Below are 27687 nucleotides of genomic sequence, written 5' to 3' on the forward strand. Positions count from 1 at the left end.
GGACAAAAATCACCAATGACAGCTTATTATCATTAAGAGCACAACATGTGGGGTTACAGGTGACTCTTGGCTTACAGTTTCAAATCCTTCTGCCATGATCTTGCTTTTACTTTTGAAGGTCCCTATTCCAATCACCTATTTTCATACAACATCCTTCAAAAAGCAGCCTTTGAGAATGTACTGGATTGTTTATTAGTGTAGCCTAGTCAAGCAAAACACCTTTGCTCTACACTGAATAACTTGTAACAGTCCATAGGAAGGTACACTGTAGCTACAAAATCTGTACCTATAAAATTATCAGGTAACTACTCCATCCCCTACCATTTACTAGTTACAGCAGTATCCCCGATACCTTATCCAAAGTGCTTTACAATAGGGGGAATAAATAGCCCGTTATCAGTAACGAGACACACCCAACAGTAACAATTGTTCCTGTAGGCAGCCTGTAAGCAGTGTTATATAAAGGCTCTTCCATTCCCCAGTCAAACTGCCTGCTCTGGTGCCCATGAAGCTACCTTAGGGCTCCAGTGCGAATGTCATTCCTGTCAATTGCTACCAGGCATGAGGATGCAGCTCAGTTTGTTTATTTATTTCTTTTTTTAAACTGGATTATATCTGAACTGGGACATAATGTAGCTGCAAATGTTTTAAAATTAGTTTTCTAATATTGACTGTGTAAAACACAACATTTACACCTTTTCCTACTTATCCATGTTGGGAGTTTTAAGTCTTTTTGAATGCTGCAGTTCTACAATATAATTTCTCTGAAAAAAGCACTACTACCAAACCAAAACTTCCAGAAAAGCATCAGCACAGCACAAGGGCTGAATCAGGATGAACGCAAACTGGCAGGATATTGGCATGTACAGGATGGAAGAGACAGCAGATAAGCTTACACAACCACTTGGATACTACAGTTAAGAGTATACTCGACAAGTGCTGTTATTTCCCCCTGGTCATGTGAGCAATACAAGTAATTTATCATGCCTCATGTTCAATCTTATCTAAGAATTTCAGTTAATTTCATGCTTTTACCTTCTTCTACTGTTGAGGTATTTTGCTTAGCCTCCTGAGTCATCTCATTCCAGTCAGGAATAACTGACCCACAAGGATTAAGTTTCACCAGATTGTTTTAAAAGTACTCTGGAAAGAAGACAGAAAGTGTATTTCTTTAAACTTTTAGCTTAATTCTGCAGTATTCATCTTCCTTCTATTCTGCAATTACAGTTGAGGTTCACAGGAATAGCTTCAGAGGTTCTCAGCTACCAGTGCTAAAACTTCACTTTTAGATAAACTCAAGTAAAAATTCTGGAATTTTCTTGCCATCATACTGTAGGTTCACTTTGCACAGTAGAAGTTCTGACGTGATGGATCTTTACAGAATAGTGATTTAGGCATCTTAAAAAAAAATTCTCAAAAATATATAATCTTCAACATCCAATTTATTTTCTAAAATAAAAAAATCCATGCATAATTCTAATATACAGCATTTGATTCTTACCAAAGACATGTTTATAAATATTTTCTCCCTTTTAATAAAGATCTCTATCTACAGTCCAGATCCCTAATGCCAATCTGCCCAACTGTGTTCCAGGCAAACAGATTCCACTGAAGAAAATGTAGATCCATATTGTTTCAGGTACTGGAAAACAAGTGTACTTCAGAACTAAATAATGATCTCTTCAGGCACTTGCCATTTGGCTAACCCAAGCTTAAGAGTTTCATTATTCATAAAAGGCAACAAAACTGCAGTCTTTACAGCCTTCTTAGCTAATTTCCACATGAATAAAGGTGCAAATCTAGACATTTACATCAGCAATCTTGCTAAGAGAAAATACCATATTTCTTCTCCAATTCTTCAACAGAAGCATCTTTTAATCCCATGTGGTTCACATGATTGAATAATACCTGTGTAACTGAAAAAAAAAAAAATCCCAACATGAATTCTTATTTTTGTAATTCACACTCTTACAGTAAGTTAGTCTAATTCTTTCCTTGGTGACAGTGAGGGGCATATGGATTATACAGTTGAAATACTAATACATTTTTGAACTACTGGGAGGATGAACAGAAGTAGCAAATCAAAACCCTCACTTTGTTTTGATGCCCAGGAGCAGTCTAACAACACTTCCTTAAACAGGTTTATAATCCAGGCAACAGAGAGCTTTTAGTTTCTTTAGAATCTTAACACTATGCCACTACATGCAGAAAACAAACTATGCCAATGGCAGATAAAGCTTACATCAGGTAAAGGCATGAATGCCATTTGTAAGAGGCATTGCACTTCAGGAAGTCAAGTTACTTTATTTTAAGGATAAACATTTCAAAGTGTTTTAAGTATAATGGCAATTAGTGAAACTCAGCTGTAGATAGTGAATTTAAATTTACATGATCACAGAGAAATTATTTTCTTTTAAGAGTCTCACTATTACATTGTCTGGTGTGCTAAATAAAGAAAAAGTCTGAGACAAAACCCACTTTTATAAACCATGAATTCAAGTCAATGTCAACACAAATTGCAAGCTAACATGACTGATGCCTCCAGAACAGGACAGACAACTAGGCTGAGTGCTTAAGAGATTCTGTTTTCATTCTTTTGCCAACAGAAAAGTCAGGATTTGTGAAGAAATAGCTGTAAATTGTGGAAACTATAATCTGGATACCCTGGATGTCAGATGTAGGACATCGCACAAATTCATACATTTGTAACATTACCAACTACAAACTGACAAGCTGGCAAAGCTTATTTTATCACAATAAAATGCAGTAGTATCACTGATTAAAATAAGAGGATTTAGCTGTAGTTTTCTAGTCTGAACAATGAATAAGGAATCAAAAGATTAAGAAAAATTACATGACATTCGTATTAATTTCTAAAACAATAAAAAGCTAGACAACTATAATGATTATTACATAAACAGGAATAATGCAAAGTTTTACATATTTTTTGCCAGATTCTGCAACATCACAAAGTAAGCTTACAAAGACACTACCAAATTACTTACTTTTTTTCTCTGAACCTGACATAAACATTACTGCCATATCAAATCTTTTTAATTCAGAGAGCCTCTGAAGGATTTCAAGGATGAGTGATGGCTCCTCTTTCCTGAAAAAGATTATTACAAATATAAAAATATCCACTGTTGACTTGGAATATTAAGCAGCTGCAAACAATATTGAAGTATTCAGGAACAAAAATTAAAGGACCAATAAAATTCCCCTCACTTTCATACTCCCTATCTTTGTCTTTCCATTTGTCCATTCACAAAGCAAAAGGTCAATATCCAGAAATCTTTACGTAGGTATTATTGTTCTACTGAGCAAGAGTGAAAAACTACAAAACCCTAGAGTGATGCAAATTGGCTGCTGGTCATGTATAGAATACCTACTGTGTGATTTAAAGCTTACACCTGGCCATAACATCACTATTTTTATATGTATCAGGTAGTCTGAAAGTAAGCAGCACCTGTGGCCATAAGGCTCATTGAAAGGGTGAGCCAATTACAGCTGCCTTGAATTTCATCCATACAGAAAATTCCTAGATTGTGTTCTTTTTACATTTTTCTGGTCAACAGTAAACAGGCACTGCCTTTGTTACAAATACTAGCAAATTGTTATTTTTCTTTCATAATTTCACATTTCTTTTGGAGGGAGACAGGACTTTTAACTTACAGCAAACAATTTCAGCTTCCTAGCCTTTTTATGTTATGTCACCAAATGCAGGACTCTAAGACAGTATTCTTCACCCATTTGATGGGTATTTTACCTTTTAAGGAAACCAAGGGAAAGGCAAACATTGATTTATGCTTGCTTATCTCCATAAAACACCGAACAACACTGAGTGTGTGCTTCTCAGACAGTGTAATTCAGAAAAGCAGTACAGTGCCTCTGATAAAATTAACTTCAGGACTCAAATAGTAGCATGAATAGAAATTTCAAAAATAACTTGTCAGGTCCTGTTTTATCAGAACCTCAGTCTCCAATACACATTTGCTACAGGCAACTGCAAAATGCTAGCAGATAATTAAGTCTGAATGCATCACAGAAAGTGTGGCATAAAACCAAATCCTTATGAATTTCTCAGGTTTAGAAAGTTAAAATAGAAGACAATGTGCAATTCTATGTTCTCTCAGAATACACACACAATAGTATGGAACAAAAGTTATTTCATACAAATTAATTCAAGTTTCTGGTGCTCTGTAGCAAAGCACAATTCAACAACAGTTAGTAGAAGTACTTTTTCACTTTTTTCTACCTGTTTTTTTCATTATGAGTTTCACTTCTTAAGAAGCAACTATTGACTAATTCCAATTATTTCCTTATGCTCATGTAATGCTGTGTACTGGAAACAATTCTGTAAGTCTGAGACTGGGACTAGAGAGAACAGAAAAAAACCCCAAACACAAAACAAAAAAACAACCCCCCCCCACCACAAAAACCTAAACCTTCCAAAACACCAATAAGCAATTTAAAACAAAGGAGGAGTTAAACTTACTCAATGTAGAAGTCATGTAAGATTTTCAGGATCTGGTTAAACAAGTCTGGATCTAAGGACTTCTGAAACAGCTTTGCATAAAGTGAGGGCTCTATTTGCTATAGAAAAATTTTAAAAGTTAATTTTACACAAAAAGAAAAAACCCACAACTGAGTCATGAGAATTCCATGTGCATTTTTGGAAGGTCATGAACAATGCTGAAGTGCATGAAAGCAAAAAAATCAAATCACGCTATTTAACATCCAACAACCATTTTCACTTGTTTGCTTGGGTTTTTTTACTAATGGTAATTTCTAACTTCTCTTAAAAATTTTTAAGTGACTTTTTTTTCAAAATATATGTGAGTAAAAACACGTATTAAGTAGATTGCTGTGTTTCAAGTATTTGCTCAGTTTAAAAATGTCACTATGTCTAATTACCCTAGAAGCACTCATTTGAAAAATTAGAATTTAATAGAGTTACAAATGTAAAGTCTTTAAAGAAGGGTCTATATTTGAAAAAAAAAGTAGAGACTGTACTTAAAGCAAATAAAAAGGTGAAAAAGTATGTGAAGACAATTAAGTAAAGGCATTCTTGTACACGTAAGACACTCCAAACATACATGTGTATTCCTTCTACCTAAGGGTACTGTTTCCTTAACTGATGTTGAAGAAACTGTCCAAACACTGTTGATACTCTATGTTTCCTACCTTCAGATATAAGTACATGTTTTCAGGGCAGTCTTTCAACTTTCTGAAGTCAGATTCAAGCTGGAAAGAATTTGTAGGAATGGGAGGAACTGAAGAAGCAGACATAAATGACCTTCTGATTTCTTTTTCTCTCTGTTTGCTTGCAGGAAAAGATGGATGCAATGTTGATGAAATTCCTTTGACATTTACAGGTAGCCTACAAAGGTATATGGAACACATAATCAAATCAACTTTTAAGGAAATTCTACAGTGAGACCTAATTGGAGATCTCTCTAGTCATTAAAAGCTAAAATACTGAAAACTTTCTAGAAAAGAATGTTTTTTAGTTTAAGCAGATATTTCTAAATTCCATCAAATTATACAGGCTTTATATTTGATTCATCTTTTCTTAAAAAAAAAAACACATCTGCAAATACTCAGCCTCTCTCTACTTTGCTTCTGGAAATAACTGCATTTTATAGCAGGTTTCTCTCATATATACGTGACAAAAACAAAAACAAAATCTTATTTTCTGCAATTTCATAATGCAAAGCAGAACAATGTCAAATGGATAAACTAGTTTCAACACTGATAGCAGCAGATCTATTTTTTGTCCTATAATTTGCCATTTAAGTCCATTGACTTTTTAGAATTTAAGAAACAGCCAAGAATATACTTTTTTCATCAACACTTCACAGTAAATCCATCTAACTGAGCTAGAAAAGGTGTGTGAGGCCAATGTTTCTCACAGTTCTTTGATAAAAATTCTTTATATCAACAGAAAAAAGCAGTGCCGATGCAGCAGACGAGTTCTAAGACTGAGCAAGGATAAAGCTTCTGTACTTCAGCCTAGTTTCAGCAAGACAGACTTCAGTTTTTCCTAAGACACGTCTTAGAAACTGAGCACATCTGAAGCTACCACCTGCCTCAGCAGAGGAAAGGGTGGTGACATTATCTGCTCCTCTTCTCTCACAACTGGGGTACAAAGAATGCTTGAACTCTGTTCAAAATATCTTCTAAAAAAACCAAATAAGAGTTATAAAAACAGCTAGGGAAGACGGAGTGCCCAAGCAAGAAAGAGTACAGCATGCAGGAAAATATTAATTCCTTTATATTTGCAATGTAATTCTGAGTTTTTCACCTTCTTCCCTCTCTCAGGGTTCCTGAGGTCAGGGTGACCCCAAGAGAGAGATCCTAAAAGAGTCTTTTCTTCCCTAGCCCGAACACAGTTAAATGAGGAGTCTTGGAATGTTTCCAGTTGTACTTTCAAGGTTGTTTATTTCGTCTTATCTATAATATTTTCTCTCTGACCTGCCAAGCTCTGGCTAGCAAGGAGGCCATAACATTCTGCATGCTCTCTTGGGCGGTGTTTACCTTTTATATCAAAAGTTACATGCACTATGTTTACAACTTATTACCAATACCTAACATTTATGTTGGACAGTGTGTCCCTAGCTTAAACCAACAGAAAAGTGTCACTATCACAACAAGACGAGGAGGACAAGAAGAAGGAGAAAAAGGCTAGGACACGCCCAGATTAATCCGTCTTGTACCCCTGAGTTACATTCTAAAAAAACTCCAAAATACTATTTTTCCACCCTGTGTTAGTTCACATGTCACACGACTAAAACCCTTGTATGACTTGTAATTCCTCACCCAGAGCTGACAGCCCTCCACAGGCTACAATTGAAGCCACAGATATTTTTGACCTCCTGCCAGGGTCTTGGAGACCCCCGCCAGGGGCTTGAGTCATCCAGGGCAGCCAGAGGGATGTCCTGGACTCTGACACTACCTGACACTAAATAGGCCATATTTGTCTCAACCACTGAGTGGTCAAAAAGGCAGACGTGCAAGAACTGCAGTTTCTTTCAACATTTCTTTTTAAATTCAGACTCTCCAAAGTATCTTCAATACCTCACCACATGCAGACATCTGGAGATTATATTTCAACTACATTTACCTTTTAAAAAGAGGATCAGAATTATTATACTTACTGTAATAGTGACGTATCACTGATTTCTTCTATTTTCAAGTGCTTTGCTTTTGGAGTATCAACTGTAGTCAACCGATCATCCTGATCTAGAGCTTCTGTTGCCTTTACACTCACTGAATTCCTCCAGTTACTGACTAAAGTAGTACTGGGCAAGTCACCATCTGATGTATCATCATCAACTTCTTCAATATCTATTCTTTTCAATGGCTTCTAAACAGAGCAAAGACCTCATGTCACATGTGGACTCAACCTAAGTGTTTAAATAGACTCCAGACACAGCTGTGTGTAACTTAAAATAATCGTATGGTAACAAGTTACCTCTGCAGTGGTGCACAGAGAAGACACTTTGCATAAAGGTAAATGGCAAAACCAGGAAACCATAAAAATTTACATGAAACCTGATATGATAATTTTATTGCTTTACCCTCATAAACCAATATATCCTTACCCTAGAGGATCTCTGTATGCAGTCTGTTTTCCAAGTAATAATTAAAAATGTATGCTTTTTTCACACTAAGGTTGAATAGGCATGATCCATCATATACTTTGTCCCATAATGTGGTAAAGCTTTTTAATTTAGCAAAGCAAAAAAATATCCAACAGCACAGGCCTTGGCCCACAAGTTAAAATTTTGATGTAATAAATACCTGTAACTCAGCCCTGCTGACTGACCATATTACATACATGCCAAGGTAATTAATTCCACCACATGCTAAAATGCTTCATCTTATTTAATCTCTGCATGATCCCCATTATTTTTGACCACCACCTACTACCACCATCATAGGTCTTAGAAAAAAAGCTCTCATCGCTTCTTACTTTAGAACTTAATTTGCTGAACATGAACATAGTATGTATGGCTCTAGAAATACTGATGCAAATGCACATGCTTAAACAGACTCAACAATTTAGACTTCTAGGAAATGGCAGTACTAAAAGCACAGATGTTTCATCTATACTTATTCTACCTCAACAAAATAACAAGATGAATACAACCAACCTAGCATCTTCACTTATATTTATTAAGTGTTCACTTTCGGTGCTAAATTAACTGTCCATAGTATTTCAGCTGCTTTACAATAAATTCATTTAGGTTTAAAGAAATAATGTTTCTAGTTATAGAGAGAACATAATACTCCTCTCTCCCAAAGGATCAAAATAATTAGATATTTTCTATTAGAATTATCCATCTGAATTACATTACTTATGAGGGTAAACAAAGGTTTTCATATAGTGTGAGTGCATACACATATGAAGTATGAGCACTCTTTGTATTTACACATCTCATTTCTGAATATAAAAAGATTAAATGTACTCAAAGAGGAAGCCTAATACATAAAGAAACCTGGTATTACATTTTTTCATCTATAACTTATTCATCTGACTATGACCACTGATAATTCATAGTTGAAACACATTGCTTATTGAAAACCAATATCCAACTGTCCTGCAGCTTACATGGATGAAAATGCATGCTCAAAACTCTTTGGAAAGCAGCCCTATGTGAAAACAGCATAGGGCACAAGTAGGCAACTTGTCTTATAACCACTATGGCTGCTGTAAAAAGCAGTAGAAATGAAGGCAAGTTTACCCAGAGGTTCTCAATTCTCTCTCATTTACTCTCAACTGCAATGTTACCTATGGGCACAAGACAGGGTATTGGGGCTGCCTGCCTATTCCACATTATAAATGTATGCATACAACATGTTTGCTGAGGGTAATACTGCAGGCTGAATGCTTACCCCACCACTGCTGTGAACATTAGCATTTCCATGCGTGTCTATGTTCTTGAAAAATATCAAGAGCAAATGTATGTATTTTTGGCTTTCCACAGGCAAGGCTATCTATCAGGGGTAGGTCTAAAATATAGAAAGCACATTTTAACTCCAAACTCTACTTTTCCCACCATTATAGAAAGCAATTAATGTAACAACTTACTGTTGATTTAATCTGTAATGGGTTATCAATCATTTTCACAATATTTTTGATTTCTGCTTCTTTTATCAATACTGCAGGATATTCCTTGTGAGTCTGCTGCTCTTTCTCAGCTAATTCCTGAAAAAAATGCCAAGTTGTCCAAAAGATGAGGTGTTTTATAAATAAATATAAGGTATGTTAAAAATAATTTAATAAAGAATAAAAACCTTCTAATACTACAGCCTTACAAAAAACTCCTTAACAAACAAAACCCTACTATACCCAAATAAGCATACATACATTCCTTATTTTCGTGAGTTCATTTATTGCTTGTTTATTTCCAGGTTCCAGCTTCAGAACAGCTTCAAAATCTGAGTGAAAAACAACACAGAAACTGTAGATATTTCAAGTTACAATGTACATGTGGCAGATTTTTAACCTTCTATTTTCCTTTCATAGCTCTAAAAATAATTAAAGGCAGGTAAGTGACAGAATGGCCAAGGCTGGAAGAGACCACCAATGGGTCATCTGGTCCAACCTCCCTACTCAAGCAGGGTCATCCTGGAGTGTAATGCACAGGATAGCATCCAGACAGTTCTTGAATATCTCCACTGACAAGACTCCACAACCTCTCTGGGAAGTCTGTTTCAGTGCTTGATCACCTGAACAGTAAAGAAGTTCTTCCTCATATTCAGGTAGAACTCCCTGTGCATCAGTTTTCACCTGCTGCCTCTTGTCCTATTGCTTGGAAGCACCAAGCAGTGCCCAGCTCCCCCCTTTTGACACCTCTCCTTCAGATACTGATAGACATTGGTGAGGTCACCCCTCAGTCATCTCTCCTCAAGACTGAACAGGCACAGCTCCCTCAGCCTTTCCTCATAGGAGAGATGTTCCATTCCCCTGATCATCTCTCTCACCCCCTGTGGGACCCACTCCAGGAGCACCACGTCTCTCTTGCACTGAGGAGGCCAGAACTGGACACAGCACTCCAGATGTGCCTCAGCAGGGCTGAGTGGAGGGGCGGGATCACCTCCCTGGAGCTGCTGGCAGTGCTCTTCCCAATGCAGCCCAGGATTCCATTGGCCTTCCTGGCCACAAGGGCACTACTGGCTCATGGACAGCTTGTTGTCCACCAGGTCCTTCTCCCAGCAGGTCAGCCTGAGACAGTGTTGGTACAGGGGTTGTTCTTCCCCAGGTGCAGGGCCCTGCATTTGTCTTTTGGATTTCTGAAGGTACCTCTCTGCCCATCTCTCTAATCTATCAAGGTCCTTCTGGAAGACTCACAGCACTCTGGGGTATTGGCTGCTCCTCCAAGCTTTGTATCATCACTTAACTTGCTGAGGAGGTATCGGCCCCTTAATCAAGTCACTGATGAACAAGTTAAACCACAAAGGGCTCAGTATTGAACTTTGAGGCACACCACTAGTGACAGGCCTCTAACTAGACCCTGTGTCACTGATTAAGACCCTCTGGGACCTGTTATTCAGCCAGTTCTCAAATGTATCTCACTGTCCTCTTATAAGTCATCCTAATGCCTATATCATGACCTACTTTTAAATGAGCTTTCCAAACTATTTCTTACCACTTATAAACAGCAACAGCTGTTCACACAAAACTGTCTTTCCATTATGCAGGCACCAACACAAGCGTTTTTATACATATTCAGTGAAATCCAAGAGAAACTTCTTAATTCTTAACTTTTGCACTGATAATCTCAGTAAGTCAGAACAAAAAAAGATCAGGATGTCCTTACACTGATCTATTACCTACCACATTTAGTCTAATTCAAAATCATACCTTGAATAGCTTCCTTTAACTTCCCAAGAGCAACTCTGGCAGCTCCTCTTCTGGCAAAGGCTTTAGAATAGGAAGCATCTAAGAGCAGAGCTTGTGTGCAGTCATCTTCTGCCTCTTTGTACCTCAGCAAAAGCACAGCACAAAATTAATAATCAGCTTCAAGAGGCAGTTTCAATTGAAACAATAGAGCTACCCAAACCAATTATAATATAAAGGTAAATCTTCATTACCTACATACATAAACATATCACTGAGCTAAAAGGTGAATTTAAAAACTCCCATAAAATATGGTTTCTCAGCACCTTGAAATTTAAGCTGTTTTTGGTATCTCATAACAAAGTGCTAGCTCTTTTTAGGATTACTAAAATTCAAATCCTCTGTAAAGAAAAAAAAAACAACACATTAAAGCTTGTCAGAGCAGATACCACTTCAAAAATTCAACAACAGCCTTAAAATCAAAATTAGTACCATGGCTTTGTACTTCTGAAAATGAGAAATAGCACTGCAAACAAAGAAAAGGTACCAGAGAGGAGAAGAAACTAAGCATGAGAATAAATTTCTCTACATGGAATTCTGTGACTTGTCCTTAACTATTTCAAAATGAGAACTCTGAATATCCTTGCATTAATGACATTTGTTTCATTTTAAGATTAAATTTCCTCATCCCATTTATATTGTTACATTAGATCACGATTCCACTATATACTCAATAAAGTATTTTCATTCATTCCTCTTCTCCATGTTCAAACTAGCACTAAATTTATGCAAATTAATTTTTATTTGCTGTTCTCACCAACACTAGTAGTTTGTAAGAATACCAATGGGCTTTTGTTACATTTTATGTTTGGTCTTCTTTCAAATGTGAAGACCCATGATACAAGGTTTATCATAGGGAATCAATTTTCTTGGTCATTCAATTAAAATATTGCTTCCTCTGAATTTCACAGAAGATTATTTGCATTCTGATGTCTTTTAAATTACAAGTGCTGTGTCAGAAATACTATCCATGCAACCCATCTTATCCTAATTTGAGATCAATCTACTGTCTCTAGAGATATTCAGCCATGTAACACTAAAACAGATTACCCTCTGCTCTTCATGCTACCAGTTTACAAGTTTTAAATTACCATACCATCACAGAGTCAAACAAAGTTCACACCTAAAAAATGTAACTTATCTAATTTGCTGGAAAGCATGAATTTCCATACAGTTTGAGTTATTTGGATAAAACTTAATTAAAAATAAACAAGCAACACACACATCCCTCTATCAGTGAAGTTAAAAAAACATTTTAAAATGTTAAAATTTCCAGAAAAAGCTTTTATTCATTCCCTCCAAAGTCAGAAGTCATAATCTGCTTCTTTTTACAGTGCAATGGTTAGAGCACACTGGGTTTCATAGTCAAAGACAAAGTTTGAGCAGTTCCTTTCAGAAAGGTGAATTTCTAGATTTTGCACACATAAAAGAATGAAAATCCAACTTCAGAAATCATTATTTCACACTGGTGCTATTTTTTCTCACTTGCTTCCTACAAATTGCATTTTGAGATCATACATACCAATTTGTTCCATCTCCTTTACTGCCTGCAATGTAATTTACTCAATAGTGAATTCTAACAAAAATGAGGAGTGACAATAACTTCAGTGAAAATCTGCTGGATCATTATCCCTCCTGATTTACAACAAATAATACAGCAATTCCACTTACTTCTCAATCTTTAGGTAGGCCATGGCTCTGTTAGCTGGCAGTAGTGCATTGGTGCCATCTGCTGTGATACCACGGGTGTAACATTCTATTGCAGCCTCATACTTTCCTTCTTTGAAATAACCGTTACCCTGGAATATTTAGGTCCGAAAAGAAAAACACCACTGAGAAAATCCAATGCAATTAACTTTTTCTTACCCTTTTTTGCAGAGAGGGTGACAACATTAAAAGATAAATTGCAAAGAACACCCACATCAGTTACAGCATATTTTTTCCTATCTAAGTTGGGAGGCAGAATACAAAAACTATCTTAATACATTCTAATACTTCAAGGATAAAAAAGCTTTGCTGCATGCATAGCTCAAATGCAGACTTTTAAGTCTACAACTATTTAACTTTATGCTTGATGTGCAGGATAACCTACCCTGTACCTCATTAATTTAAACACAAGCTGAACATTTACAATTTCTCTTTCAAGATGATTTTATACACTTCACAAATTCATTTATCCTGCTCCATAAGAATTATCCACAAGTATTACTAGGGTCCAAATGCTTTTGTTTTCCATACAAGAAAATTACATTATTTTTTTGCTTGTTTCTGGGGGACTAAAATTACCTTCTGCTTCTCAGTACTGCTTTGAAGCTCCACATCATCTCTGCTACTACTCTACTGACTGACAAAAAAACAGAAAGGCTACAGTTCAGACTTGACAAGGATCCATGTCACCAGGAACAATCCTGGAGTCAGTCAGCTCTGCTGCCAATGAACTATTGCATTAGACTGAAATTTCTCTTCTGAGACCTAGTCAAACTCTTGCTCCTTAATGCATACTTTCATTCTTATCTGACCAATTACTTTTTTACAGCCAGTATAGCAAACCTATAACAAGTCAGTAGTTACATAATAGCTAAGTAAGTGAGCAGAAAAATTATGGTTTACTTGGTAACTTTATTTATTTATTAAAAGAGTGGTGATAGGGAGAAATCAATAATCCAACTGTGAGTCAAGACTATGCATCCAGAAATACATTATTATTGTCATTGTTGCCTGCACCCCCAAAGTCCTTCTTATAACTCCTACTCATCATGTAATCAGAGGTTTGAAAACAAAAAGTAGTCCACAACTCCCCTTGGTCAAACAAGCATCAAGTTGCTCATAATAATGGAGAAATGGAATTTTTGTAAAGGGCAGTTAAAGTTCTACTTGTCTTACCAGGTATTTGAAATTTTGCATATACAATTCAGGGTGTAAAAGCTACCCTTTTATAATTATTCCTCCTAATAAATCCAAATAGAACTCACTGTCCCACTCACTTTCCTGAAGGCAAAATGGGAAACACTTAAGGTAACATCAGTGACATTCCATATATGAAGTTCAAGGCAGTATCAGGCTTAATTTATACATCTGCATAACTAAAAGCAGCATAACTAACAGCACAACACGACTTTTTTCTTTGCTGGGTTTCTCCTGTTCCACCAGAACCTGTGACCTACCAGATCTTTTTCTGCAATTGCCTTCTGCTTGAGCTGCTGGTCTTCAATGCGCTTTTTCTCTTCATCTGTTAATCCTGTTCTGACTGCATCTTCAAACTCTTTCTGTTCTGAATTTTCTTTTAATGACAGAGCCTGTAAAAACATATTTTTTCCCTTCAGTAAGTATTTCCCGACTTAAATATTTTCAGAACATAAATTACAATAATTTCTAAACTTTTAAGATAACAAAATCTGCCAAGCTTTTTAACAGAAGTGCCTGTGTTGTAAATTAAATATAAATCGAAGAGACAATTTAGAAACAACTTGAAATTGTTTCTTGAAAATGTATTTCTTTGAGGGACTGCAAGTCAGAACAATGCTTGGGAAATGAAAAGTAGGTAGCTTCTGAAGTACACCGTGAAATGACTTATGGAACCTTTCTATACAGTCCAATTCATGTATCATTTATTTCTTCCATGACTGGAGACTTTGCATCTTCATTCTGAAAGTAAGTATTTCAAGCACTATCAAAAACACAGTTGAAGAGATGTAAGTAAATTCATACAGAAGTGACAGGTGAGCCTATATTTATAGAGGTCATCATAATAAACATTCTCCCTGTCATGAAAAGGATCTAACTTGCACTAGGAGTATTTTGTTCTGTTCTTAGAACAACTTTCTGGTTTGGTTGACCACAGCAATCGGTGGGACTACAAGCAGGACAGCAATGCAGTTTTATGGCCAAGAGAACACCTAAGTTCTCTCCTGTGCTGTGCTTCCTTATACCAAAATATTAAGTATAACTGAAAAAAGCATTAACACAGGAGGTAGAAAATTGGAGAAAATTAAAAATAAATCAGCCAACCAACCCACCAAAACCCAACCAATGAAAACTAACCAACAACAAAAAGTCCAAAAGATACCAGATGGTGCACACATGCAGTCTTAGTCTGGGATCCAATATTACATGGATCCAATATGATACTTGCACATGTGTGAGTATTTCCAAAAGAAACTCCATTAAAGATTTTGACCTTGGTGAACTCCAGATGCCAGAAAAAGCATGTGAGAATTTATTGAATCAGTTCTTGCTATAAAAATTGACACAAATATAAAATGAACAGGGTGTATTAATTTATGTTAGGGTCTACTAATCTTTTTACCTGATCAATTTTCTTCAGTTCATTTTTTGCTTCAAAGTTGTTTGCATCCAACTCCAAAACTTTTTCATAATCTATCAGAAGAACAGAAAAGTATGTTTCAGGTAGGAAGCACAGACCAGTAAGCAGAGCATTCTTTTGAGATAAACCTTTTTTGTAATTACCCAAGAAGCCTGAGATATATCAAGGAATACATCATTCTAGAACAGTTAAAGCTGAATTATTGAAGAACTACTAACATCTACCACTATAATTTGGACTTCTACTTGAATTTTACCTTGCCAGAAGAATATGCAACATAGTATTTAAATTCTTTGTTTAAAGGAAACAAAAATTAAATTCCTACATCAAAGAAGCAGATCACGTAAGTTTGTATGTATTTGAAGAAAAGAATTTAAGACACACCTTCTTTAGCACCTTGAAGATTTTTCAAAGCAAAGCGAGCGGCCCCTCTTCTCGCATAAGCCTTTATGTAATTTTTATCTAAAGCAAGTGCTAAATTGCAGTCAGATTCTGCAACAGAAAACCTATCAAAAAAGAAAAAAAAAAGTAGTCGGACACATCTAGGTTATGAACCCCAAAATTTCAGCAGTTCATCCTACCCTGAGCCTCACCAGGTTCTTGGTAACACAGGAATCTTGTATGCTTCAGAAGGGGCACAAAACAAGTACTTACACATTTCTTGATTCTGAATACATTAAAATAAGAAAGGAAAACAGTAAAGAATCTACAGCCACAGAAAGAATACCCGACTCCCCTCCCCTGTATCCTTTCTTCACCCAAAACAAATGAAAGCCTTAGAAACAGAGCTCACTGAATGTGAAACGCAATTTAGCTTTCTCTTCCTCTTTTTTCTTCAAGTCTTACACGGCTAACACAGAAGATAGTGAACTGTTAGTGTACAAGCCAAGGAAGAACTGATGAGAGAGACTACCGGATTGCTTCTCCTGGCAATTCCTATTTTACTTTGAAACTGGAAGGCAGGTTGCAACAATGGCCTTACACAGACTGAATCACAGCATAATGTATAAATCAAGAATTAAAACTAGACCAAAAATCTGAACGCAATGTTTCAAGTACACAAAAATTACAGAGTTAACAATGCAAATCTTACTTTTTCATTCTATAAAAAGCTGATGCTCTGTTTGTGGGCAATATTGGATTGTATGGATCAGAATGCATCCCTCTAGTATAGCATTTTATAGCTTCATCAAAGTTTCCTTGTTTAAAGTATTTATTACCCTGTGAATAGAAAAAAGCATTTTCAGCAAGCTACTGTACATTGGCTGACACATTGCTAATTAAAAACCCTTAAAAAATCAAAATATTCTAGAAATGCTTCAATAATTTTGTTCATCATTTCTCATTAAATACTGCTTTGTGGGTCTCAGATTCAGTCAAAGAAAAACTGAGAGTTTCTAGCCAGGCAAAAGCCTGGGAAAGAAGGTAAATAATTCTTTATCTCTCTTGTTTTTCACATTGTTTATAGTTAAGTTCTATCACTGTGCGTCAAGCACTTTGCACCAATGCTGTGGGTTGTTTTCACTTCAGAACCAATGGATTTGGTCCTTGCGAAGCTCTGTATAAAAGAGAAGTGTATTTTGAATAAATCGGAGTTTTACTCTCAGCAGCCTTGTGAGTCAAGTCTATTCATTCCTGTCCTGCCTCGACAGTGACACTGCTTTACTATGAAATACTCTATTTTATTCTAAGTGAACCATATTAATTAATTTTCATGATATATTCTGTAACATAGGGCTATTAAATATTCATTTACAGTATCTCTAGGTAGTTTCCACAAACATGTAACAAGGACATACATAGCTACTTACATTACTGAATGGGGCTTTTTCAAGTTTTTAGTAACTAGGTTAGGCATCTTAGCTTTCCAAGTCAACATTCTCATTTCTGCCTCCTCTGGGACACAACTTTTACCTCATGCACCCTCAATGACCTCACTGCAGCCAAGATAACAATAGCCAAAGATACCTCAGTTTCTCAGTGTAGACTGCAGATTACACATGAAGGAATTCCCACAGCAGCAGGAATACAACACAAATATCACCCACAAAGACAATTTAAAACAGACAACTCACCCCACAAAAACACAAACCAAAGCTAGAATTACTGAAGTCAATATTGCCTGGCAGATGGATTAGGTGATTGTTTACAATCAGAGAAGTTTATTAAAAACACAGAAGCTGCTACACAACTTAGCCTCTTTCTCATGGCAACAAAACCTGAGATAGCCTTTCTATATCCTACCTTATTAGGTAAAACTGAAGTAGTATAAACTTGCCATTATTAAAGCAATGAAGTTCACCCATCATTCCCAGATGTACTGGCCTCACAAAAGGAGTATTTTAAAATTTTTACAGATTTAGTTTGGGGCATTTAGATAAAAACAGTTTGCTTTGTATAGCAATTCTATACAGCCATTCAACTTCTCAAAGCAAATCATCACCAATACATTACATGCATACATTAATTATAATCTGCCATGCTTGCTGCTACTGACAATGAGAAGGATTAGAACTGCAGTGAGAATTTTCTGTTTTGGACTAATGAGCAGGGAAACAGATAGGAAGACTTCCAAATAGGCAATTCTTTTACCAGATGCGTAATCTCAGTAGATGATCTTTTAAAAGAAAACTGCAAATACTCCTATACTTAATTTTCTTCTTTATCAATAATAAGCATCTATAATTCTATAACCTTTTCCTTCTCTGCAAGAGCCTTTTCAGCATCTACATGAATTCCATCTTCTTCAGAGTCTGATTCTGGAGATAGAGAATCATGAGTATTATCTTCTTTATCAATTTCTTCAAGTATTTTATCCTGGAATAAAAATAACCCAAACTGTTGTCTTCATTATAATTTAACACTGCAAAATAATACAAGTAAGATTTTATTAATGTGTCCTCCAATACTGACAGTTGTGCTTAGTCTTACATTCTACTATAATTATGACCTTTTAATAGGCCTATTATTAAAACAAGTTTTTTTCCCCTTAAACTCAAATTCAATCTGCCAGATGAAAGCACAGTCAATAGAAAACCAAGTATTTATCAATATTCCAAATAAACACGTAACCTTTTTGGGAGAAAGCTACCTAATGTTCATACAATACCCATCACAGTAAGATACTGACTAGTAGACTGAATTTTCAGCACTGTAACAAAATTTTATTTAACACAGAATCAACTGGGGACAAAACTTTGGCAACAAAGCAAATCTTGAGACTCACCACATCAAGTTTTCCCCATGCTTCATAATCGTAAGACTTGATCTTGTTTTTCTTGTTTTCCTCTGAGGTTATCTTTGAAGGGACCTTATTTTTGCTTTTCTTCTTTTTCTTAAAACCCTTGTTTCGAATTGGTGGCAAATTCTAAATAAAATTAAGTAACTTTTTATAAAACAGATGTGTGAAAATAACTTGCACTGAAGAATCTACAGCACCTGTATCTAAACAGAATATCTATTTACTGGCTAGTTTTATTTTAGAAATACATCCAGCAAGCTGTTCCCATGAGCTCTACAAAACCATTAAGAGCTACAAGCATAAATCTTTCAACACTTAATAGTAAAAATTACATGCATGACTCAGTTTTAGAAGACAACTCTCTTCAGAGTATCAGTGAAGAATCACTTTAATATACTAAATGTCAGGAATAAATTACTAATACTGATGCTGCAAACAGAAATATTCTCACACATCTACCCAGAACCGATAAAAAATTTACTGGGCTCATCACCTTCAGAGGCCACTGACCCACAGCTCTGTTAGTGGTGCAGTTCACAGAGAAGTCTCTTGCCTACTTCAGGTGAAGAACACATCATTAGTTTATGCCTTCTATTCAGATATTTAAGTAAAAAAATGTAATTTTGCTAACATAAAAAATAATTATTATAAACACTATCACAGTATGAATAGCTGAGTTGACATAGGTCTTGTGTTTTCTTACCTCTTCTGGGACCCCACTCTGTTTCCTGAGTTCAGAATCCACTTCTTTAATATCTTTTTCCCAGCTCTCCAATTCTCTCACAAAATCCTGCAGCTCTTCAGCATTTTGCTTCACTTGCAGCTGCAGTTCTATTGCTTTACTTGGTGCACTCATCGTAATCTGCCAAAATTCAAGGAAAAAAGCCTTCTAAAAAGAAGTTGGAAGTATGTAGTGAAGGAAGCTGGCTACTTCTAAATTAACAAGTCTGACTTACATGCCAGTCAGACTTCCCAATAGTACAGTAGGAACATTAAACACTAGGAGACTAAGAAACAACACAGTTTAAATGTCTTTGAAAAAATAAACGGAAGCCATATCATTCAGATAAAACAAGGTATATAATAACAAACAGCAATTCACATTTTCCTAACTAAATATAAGGTAAAGCACCCAACAAGTCAGTGGTAATCCTGAAATTGCAAGCCAGTCCCTAAAACACTGTTTAATAATTAATTCTTGACTGTCTTCATAAATTTTGTTGTCTCAATTCTGTTGTCTTAAGTGAAAGAAGTTCTATTATCACAAAAATATCAAGTCACAATTAAAAAGTAACCTTAAAAATATTTTGGTTACAATTTGGAAAAAAAGAAACCCCACATGTGTACAGTTCATAGCACAAAAATCTGAAAGGATGAAGCAAACATGTTTTGAAAAGAATCCTAATTAAATAACTCATGATAAGCTAAATACAAAGAGTTATAAATGGTTGCTAACTATAACCTCTTGATGGCAAGCTTCAGGATCTGTTACAAGCCTCATGGAAAAATAAATAAATAATTTGTAGAGATACTACACATAAAGCTTTTAAGGAAGAAAAAGGTCTAGGTTATCTGACATGCTTTATTTAATGTTATTTTTCACACCTGTGCAATAACCTAGTAGTAAAACAATCTAAAAATTTATAAGGCAAAGAAAGCTAATGATTTCTGTGGTACAATGTGCCATCCATAATTACAGAGAAGGGTCTCAAAGAGATGGAGGAACACACTGCACGATTACTACTGAACTAACGCATGCTCAGGAATAAGCAGCTGCATAGGTGTCCTGCTGCAGGAGTTTGTTTCTCCCTAGTTCATGCACAGGTGGTGACATAATTATCCTGAGCAATGTGTAAGGTCTATTTGAAACAAAAGAAACTTTCAGTGAAGCCAAAAATACATAGCTTTTATCACGTTTCCAGTTAAGGAGCTTATTATATTTTTTTCCACCTTCAACTATTGTCTCATTCCGGACCACCACTGAAATATTCAGTCTGTTAATTTCGTGCAGCTTGGGCATGGACATACCAAATACTTCATACAGCCTAGCATTTCTAGGTAGTTAGAACATGATACTTGAAAATATGCAAAAAAACCCCTTGTAACCTGCTGAACTTTTCTTTTTCCTATTTCTAAGTAAAACAGTATTTTCACGCGGGCGAAAATCTAACGTGAAATCTGGCTGTTTGCTCTCTGCAACTCTAAAACATCCTGCTGATGCTATAGTCAAATTGCTCCGTTACCCACTAGCCGCACACAACTTAGTAATAACCTTAAGCCTCTGCAGCGCAGCTGTTACGCCCTTCAGGGCACTTTTATTCGACCCCCAACATTGAGCCCTTCCAACACCCTAAGGCTGCTGGTTCCAGCGACGCCTTTGGGCCGGCCGGCAGCACAGGCCCGCCCGGGAGCGGGCCTGCGCCTCCACACCCGCCTCCGCACCGCCCGCAGGCTGCAGGCGAGGCCTCGACTCCCTCAGGGTGCGCTCCCCACGCCTCGCCTCGCCACCCCGCGCAGCCAAGCCGCCCGTGGACCACAGGGGTGGGGATGGGGATGCGGCTGCGGGACGGCACCGCCGGAGCGCCGCGCCCCGCCCCGCTCCACGCTCGCCGCTCGCCGCGCCCTCACCTGCGCCGCGCCGCGGCTCCTCGCGCGCCGCCGCCCGCGCTGCCCCGCGCGTTCCCAGGCTGCAGCGCGGCCCCAGGCGGCAGGACACCACAGCGCCTGCGCCTGCGCGCGCGGCCCGGCTCCCACGTGCCGGCAGCGCGGGCGGCGATTGGCGCGGCCGCGGCCGGGCCCGCGTGCCCCCCGCAGGCGCGGGACGGCGCGGGCGGACATGGGGGAAGGGGAGGCCGGTTCGCCGCCGGCGGCTGAGAGGAAAGGGGCGGAGGAGGAGGAGGAGGATTTCGGCTACCGGCTCTTCCCGGACCGGAATAAGAAGCCGCAGAGCTTCCTGGTCCGCAGCCTCTTCACCTTCCACAATAAGTGCCAGCTGATGCTGAGGCTGACCCTGGAAACGAGTAAGCGCTCCCCAGCCCTCCCGCGGCCCGGCCGCGGCGCAAGGAGGCGCCGAGGCGGAGCCCGGGCCGCCCGCGGCCGTGACCTTGTGACGCGGTCCCGGCTCGGGCCCTGCCCCCTGCCGCAGCGCCCCCGCGGCGCCCGGCTGCGCCCCAGCCCAGGGGCTGCTGATTGAGGAACACGCTGATTTCCGTTAAGACAAAATACAACTTGGAAAGTGGCTGAGAGAGGCGTTTTTCTTCTAAGAAGGTTCTCCTGTACTTCTTTTTTTTTTTCCTGAGAAATTGAGATGATTTGTCAATTTCTCTTCATTCGTGCCCGTTGCACTGTTTGATGTGGACTGTGAGTGTTGAGAGCAAGTGATGGTCACTCTAGGCCGCTCTATTTATGTTACTAGTAATAAAATAATGTCAGGAATTACTTGATTCCTGGACAGGTTTTACTCTATATCCTGGGCTACATCAAAAAGGCCATAACTAACAGTTAGGGGAGGTCATTCTTCGCCTCTATTCTGCTCTCCTGGGACTGCAGCCAGGTCTAGTGCCCCCAGCATAAGAAGAAGATGGAGCTGTGGGAGTGAGTCCAGATCAGGGCTGTCCAGTTGATAAAGGGGCTGGAGCACCTCCCCTACAAAGACAGGCTGAGAAAGTTGGGGCTGTTCAGCCTGCGGAAGAGAAGGCTGCATGGAAACCTCGCAACAGCCTTCCAGTGTCTAAAGGGGTGTACGTGGAAGCCAGACAGAGACTCCTCATCAGGAATTGCAGTGATAGGACAAGAGTAATGAGTTCAAACGGCAACAGGGCAAATTTAGGCTAGATACACAAAAGAAATTTTTTGCTGTGAGGGTGGTGAGGCACTGGGACAGTTGCCCAGAGAAGCTGTGGTTGCACCATGCCTGGGAGTGTTCCAAGACCCAGTTAGATGGGACTCTGAGGCACCTGGTTGAGTGGAACATGTCCTTGTCTAAGGTAGGGGAACTGGGACTAGTTTATCTCTAAAGTCCCTTCCAACTCAGACTATTCTATGATTCTATATCACATAGCCTGATTTGTAACAGATGCCAATTGCATTGCAATAGGTTCAAATACAGCAAAGTATAAATTTGTGTGTATAGACATTTTCTTATTTGATTTTTTCCTTGACTGTTTTTATATTTTGTTTATAGATGATTTTCAATACTTTTGTCTAGCGAAATTGATTGCAGCAATGTTTTTCTAGATCCATATGCTCGACTTCTCCTTGAGGCTCTGAAGCAATCTGGTTGGTATGTAAACTAATTAGTCTTGTTTTGTATAGTAACTTTTGTCACTGTCACCGTGATAAGTAGCCACTCAAGTTTTTCAAATTCTTTTCTGTGACTTTGTTTGTTTTGGCCTTTCAGCACTGTCTTCAATGACCGGCACTTTTCTTGTGAAAACTGTGATGGCTGTGTCAGTGGAGGTTTTGATGCTGCCACATCTCAGGTAGGTGCTGGACCCTTTCAGAGGACTGCAATTTTTTTAGTGTTTTGTTGCTAGGATTAAATCTACCCATAGTGATACATGAGTTATTCATGAAGACAAGATAAATGAAAGATGTTCCATGGCATCGGAACTAGTAGGCTTCAGTATGATAAGGCTGTTAATGTTGAAAATCACCAATCCAAACACCCTAAATGCTGTCAGTGGTGTGTCTCTGAGAAGTAAGGGAGGTGTTGAAACTTAGTGAAAAGGTACCTATATCTCTTCTTCTGCAGATTGTTCTGTGTCAGAACAACATTCGCCAACAATCCCACATGAACCGGGTGGTCACACATGAATTGATTCATGCATTTGATCACTGCCGTGCACATGTTGACTGGTTTAAAAATGTCAAACACTTAGCATGTTCAGAGGTAAGCTAAAATGCTTCTAATGTTGTCGTTTTATTAATTATTGCTGGTTATTAGGGCTGCTTTGTGTTACATGGTCTGTTACACACAATTAATTTGTTTTAATCCTGTTAATAGTTTTTGTTCTTTCTGTCAGGTCACCTAAATAGTTTTGTTTAGAAAATAAATACTTAGTTGTCATAAATATTAGTTAATGTCATACTAAGTAGAGTGTAATCACTGTGAGTGTTACAAATGGTTACTGACAAATAAGAGAGTTGTTACAAGTGAAAACACATTTTCACATTAATCAAATGCTTATAAAATTATTTTTATCCCATGGAAGTCATGGTATGTTGGATAGTTATCACATTAACCTTGGTTTTGCTTAGGTTTTTTTGATTAACAAAAAACCTGTCTTTTCCTGTAGCATTCATTTTTTGAGTCATTGTGATATTGCTGCTAGTAAACTACTTATGAATCCATCACCTTTGCATAAGGTTCTGAGCAACCCGGTCTGTTGGAAGGTGTCCCTGCCCATGGCAGGGAGATAAGAACTTAATGATTTTTAAGGCCCATTACAAGCCAAACCATTCTATGATTCTGTGGTTTCAGAAGACATTTGAGTATTAAAGGCCTTAACACTTGACACTTTAGGAGGTGAAATTAAATGGAGCATAGACTGGGAAGGATTTCTCCTGTGTATGTGACGCGGGTGTTGTGTGTATGAATCTACATACTTTTATTGATTTCTGATGTAATCCATATCATGTTGTCACAGAAAAGTCTATCCCAGGCTCAGCTTCACTCTTTCATTTCTGATCCTTCTATCTCCTTCCCTGCCAAGTGGCACAGGGAGCCCGGGAATGTGAGCTGTGGTCAGTCCATAACACTTTGTCTCTGCTGCTCCTTCATCCTTGCACTCTTTCCCTGGTCCAGCTTGAGGCCCTTCCCTTTCATGAGCTGCTTCAACATGAGTCTTTCCCTTGGGCTGCTGTTCTTCAAGACTTACTCCAGCTTGAGTTCTTTCCACATCATACAGTCTTTCAAGAATGGACTGCTCCAGCATTGGTCCCCCAAAGCCCACAGTTCCTGACAGAAAATGTACTCCTGCATGGGCTCTCTATGGGCTGCTGCTTTTTTCAGGGCATATTTGTCTCTCGCTGTCTTCCTTGGAAGTGTGGATATCTGCTCTACAGTGTTCCTTCACAGACTGCAGGGAAACAACCTCTGTCTCCATGATCTTCTCCTCTGATGCCTGCAGCACCTCATCCCTTTCCTTCCTCAGTGTCTATGGGGCTGTTTCCTTCACGTTTTCATCATTTCTCTGTCTCACAGCTGCCCTGTAGGTTTTTTATCCTTTCTTGAATGTGTCATCACAGAGATACAATCAGCACCACTAATGGTGGGTCTATTTTAAAACCAGTTAAAACAGTCTCTGACATAGTCTCAGACACTTCTCCAGTCTCACAGAAGCCACCCTGGGAGGCCCCTCATTTTGCCATGTAAACTCAATACAATAATTCTTAACTATCATATACTTTATTTTTTTGTTCAAGCATTTCCACAGTGCAGAATAAAGCCTGTAAACCTCAAACATAAGTTTTATATAAATCAAGATTGTGCATGTTCTTGCTCTTGTCAGGATTATTTGTTCACTTCAGGTCTTTTCATTACTTAATTATATGGTATTTACATTTTTTGTTGATGGCTTTTTTAATTGTTAATTTTTCATGCATTTATTTTCACTCTGGTACTTAATTATAGGAAATCATTATTTATTTAAATTTCCTAACAGACTCTGTAGGGTATAGAAGATTTAGCAGACAGAAGAAATTCTAGTGTACCGGACAAGACAGGCTAAACCATACATGCTCATTTACATGCAGCTTTTTGCAAAACAGATGGGTTACTGCTCTTCAGGTATTGCATCTGTAATCTTTGAAAGGTATCTGCCTTTCTTCCTGACTGCTGTAACAGATTCTGATATAGATTGGGGAGAATATTACTTTCCATGTTCTTCTACAGGTTCATCTATATACGTACACACATACATTTAATCTCTACTGCTCATTTATTTAAACTTTAGGGGTGTGTGAGAGGTGGTTCTGGAGAAACTTGAAGGTTGTTGTAGTTCACTGAGGCTGAGATGGATGTAAAGGGTTTGGTAGTAACAGGTACTTGAGAAGTTGAAGTGGCCTTGGGAATATCCTCTATCAGCAGTTACCAGAAATATAATGAAGAAAAGCATTTGTTAAAATTTATTTGACTTTGTATTTTCATGTGTTTCTCTGATCTTGTGATTTTTTTTAAATTTTCTGGATAGATTCGAGCTGCTAATCTCAGTGGAGACTGTACTTTGATGAATGAAATAGCCAGGTTTAAATTTGGATTGAAAGGGCACCATCAGGTAAAAACTTTGGCTATTAAAATCTAATAATTTGTTATGTTACCTTGCAGTTAGCTTGTAGGTGGTGTTTACATATTTTTTGGTCTTTCAGTAAACAAACTGTAAGAAAAGGTTGCCATAAAGAGAAGTATCAAAATGAAGGCCAGTAGAGAAGTCATTCATTTGTTTTACAGCATTTCAGTTTGTAAAGAACTTATTTTTATCTATTTCTTTCTGACGTTTTTTTTTGTGTCCAGGTCAAATTTTACAAATATGTAGTGCCTACAAAAATGCCAAATTGTATTTCAATTCCTGTTCTAAGAATGTCTTTTAATTATTTCATAGTTTATGTGTACATGGAAAACTAAAGCACATAGTTTACACAGGATGGAATTAAAATGTTCTTTAATGCTTACTACAGGTACTGATTGACTATTCTTTCATACAAAATTGTCGCCTATATAATAGGCGTTAATACTTGACAAAATCTGAAAACAAATTATGCTAATAATTACAGATTTATTTTTTTTTCCCCACTTTAGACTTGTGTACGAGACAGAGCAATTCGTTCCATTCTGGCTGTTAGAAAAGTTAGCAAAGAAACAGCAGAGAAAGCTGTGGATGAAGTTTTTGATGCCTGCTTCAATGATCTTGAGCCTTTTGGAAGAATCCCACACAGCAAGGCAGATGCAAAACGTGCTTACAGAGACTTTCAGAACAGAGATCGCTATACTGCTAATTTGTAAGGGAGGGGGAAGAAAAGCCATGTGAGAAATTGTATTAATACCTGATGGTTCAGTAACATGTGGAGTTATAGTCTATGCCCACAGTGCTTGTGGAAACAGCAAATCTGTTAAATATATAAATTTTTCATGAGCCAACTTCTGTGGAAGTAAATGGGGTAAATGAACACAACTAAAGACAGTGTTTCCTCACCTTTTATTCCAGAAAGATAATTTAGAATGCCAAATGACTCTTCAAATACAATTCAATGTGCTTTTAATTTTTTTCACTCTGTCTGACTAGGACTTGGTTTCTGAAAATTTTGTTGTCACTGAATAAAAATTTCCATAAAATCATTTTCCCTGTCTTTGATATACAGTAATGAACTTGATAATCTTCATCACTTGATTTTAACAGATGGGCATCTGAACTACAGCTCTAGACTTAATAACTATGGCTAAAACCAAAATTTAGTAACTACCACATTTGCTTTTGAGTACCTCCTGGTCTAACATTTCCAGCGGTGGGAAAGCTTTTGTGACTTGAGTCCTTTGTGCCCTGAACATGCTACTCATGTCCTCATTGTCTTTGGTATTGGAGGGCTGGGTAGGATGATCAGTGTTGCCTTTTCCTATTCTGTGTTCCAAAATGTTTTGTGACAACACAACTGTCAAGGTATGAAGCTTTTTCTGACAGTATGTAATTTGACTGTAATGGAGCAGCAGACTCTGTGAGGCTTGAGCTGCAGTGAGGCACTGAACTGCTCAGGAAGGGAAATGTCAACACATGCACCAATTTCAAGAGCCTGACATGCTACAGCTAAAAGGGGGAGGTAATCCCAAGTACCTTCAGAATTGGGCAGCCTTTGACAGGGCCCTTGTTTGACTGTAGACTTGGGCTCCCACAATCCACCTATTTATTTCACATGCCTGCAATGTTTTGGATATGACCATCATTCTGTAATTTCCTCCTGGGAAGTATTCAGTCATATGATAAATCTCCAGCCCTGCTTCTAAGTGTCTTTCAGGAACAAGATGCCTGAAGATGACAACAGCGTGTTGCTTTTTCCCGATCAGCGGCAAACACTCGGAGAACATTAAAACCTAAGCACAGTCCTCACAAAGGACAAAGCAGAACACACACAAAATGCCTGAGAGAGCTGACCAAGCATGAATTGCCTGAGTTCTGTTTGTGTTGGACTATGTGTGGGTTGCATTTAGTTCCAGTTGTAGCATAA

At 37.9% G+C, this 27687-nt stretch overlaps 2 protein-coding genes across 5 annotated transcripts; one reads left to right on the top strand and one right to left on the bottom strand.

The window, feature by feature from the left end:
* Positions 1-1424: 1424 nt before the first annotated feature.
* Positions 1425-21521, bottom strand: RPAP3 (RNA polymerase II associated protein 3). 3 transcript variants are annotated; one of them, XM_021547383.3, is made up of 17 exons: positions 21386-21521; positions 19175-19333; positions 18457-18597; positions 17925-18047; positions 16324-16451; positions 15615-15736; positions 15213-15283; positions 14071-14202; positions 12578-12705; positions 10871-10992; positions 9374-9444; positions 9095-9211; positions 7158-7366; positions 5185-5380; positions 4496-4593; positions 3006-3106; positions 1425-1916 (listed from the first exon to the last, which is right to left on the bottom strand). In XM_021547383.3, exons 2-17 carry the CDS (start codon positions 19325-19327, stop codon positions 1825-1827), a joined length of 2004 nt encoding a protein of 667 aa, XP_021403058.2. In that variant the 5' UTR covers positions 19328-19333; positions 21386-21521; the 3' UTR covers positions 1425-1824. The 3 variants fall into 3 exon arrangements, with proteins under 3 accessions (XP_021403058.2, XP_021403057.2, XP_085425504.1); XM_021547382.4 differs by lacking the exon at positions 21386-21521 and adding an exon at positions 21100-21324; XM_085569378.1 differs by lacking the exon at positions 21386-21521 and adding an exon at positions 20744-21155.
* Positions 21275-27687, top strand: ATP23 (ATP23 metallopeptidase and ATP synthase assembly factor homolog). Of its 2 annotated transcripts, XM_085569379.1 has the most exons (7): positions 21275-21491; positions 22708-22753; positions 22871-22952; positions 23225-23362; positions 25665-25748; positions 26270-26469; positions 27478-27687. In XM_085569379.1, the coding sequence occupies exons 1-7, from the start codon at positions 21308-21310 to the stop codon at positions 27548-27550; spliced, it is 807 nt and encodes a 268-aa protein (XP_085425505.1). In that variant the 5' UTR covers positions 21275-21307; the 3' UTR covers positions 27551-27687. The 2 variants fall into 2 exon arrangements, with proteins under 2 accessions (XP_085425505.1, XP_021403062.1); XM_021547387.4 differs by lacking the exon at positions 27478-27687 and having other exon boundaries at positions 26270-26806.

This window comes from Lonchura striata, chromosome 1A (genome assembly GCF_050655825.1).
Source record: "Lonchura striata isolate lonStrDom1 chromosome 1A, ASM5065582v1, whole genome shotgun sequence".
NCBI classification, from domain to species: Eukaryota; Metazoa; Chordata; class Aves; order Passeriformes; family Estrildidae; genus Lonchura; species Lonchura striata.

Excerpts from the sequence above, each read along its gene's own strand:
- ATP23 (XM_085569379.1), top strand. The coding sequence starts at position 21,308 with ATGGGGGAAGGGGAGGCCGGTTCGCCGCCGGCGGCTGAGAGGAAAGGG. Across the intron at positions 21,492-22,707 it reads GAGGCTGACCCTGGAAACGA|ATCCATATGCTCGACTTCTC; the intron begins GTAAGCGCTCCC and ends ATGTTTTTCTAG. Across the intron at positions 23,363-25,664 it reads AACACTTAGCATGTTCAGAG|ATTCGAGCTGCTAATCTCAG; the intron begins GTAAGCTAAAAT and ends TTTTCTGGATAG.
- RPAP3 (XM_021547382.4), bottom strand. The coding sequence starts at position 21,309 with ATGTCCGCCCGCGCCGTCCCGCGCCTGCGGGGGGCACGCGGGCCCGGC. Across the intron at positions 18,048-18,456 it reads CATGGGGAAAACTTGATGTG|GATAAAATACTTGAAGAAAT; the intron begins GTGAGTCTCAAG and ends TTTTTATTCCAG. Across the intron at positions 3,107-4,495 it reads TTACATGACTTCTACATTGA|GAAAGAGGAGCCATCACTCA; the intron begins GTAAGTTTAACT and ends AATCTTTTTCAG.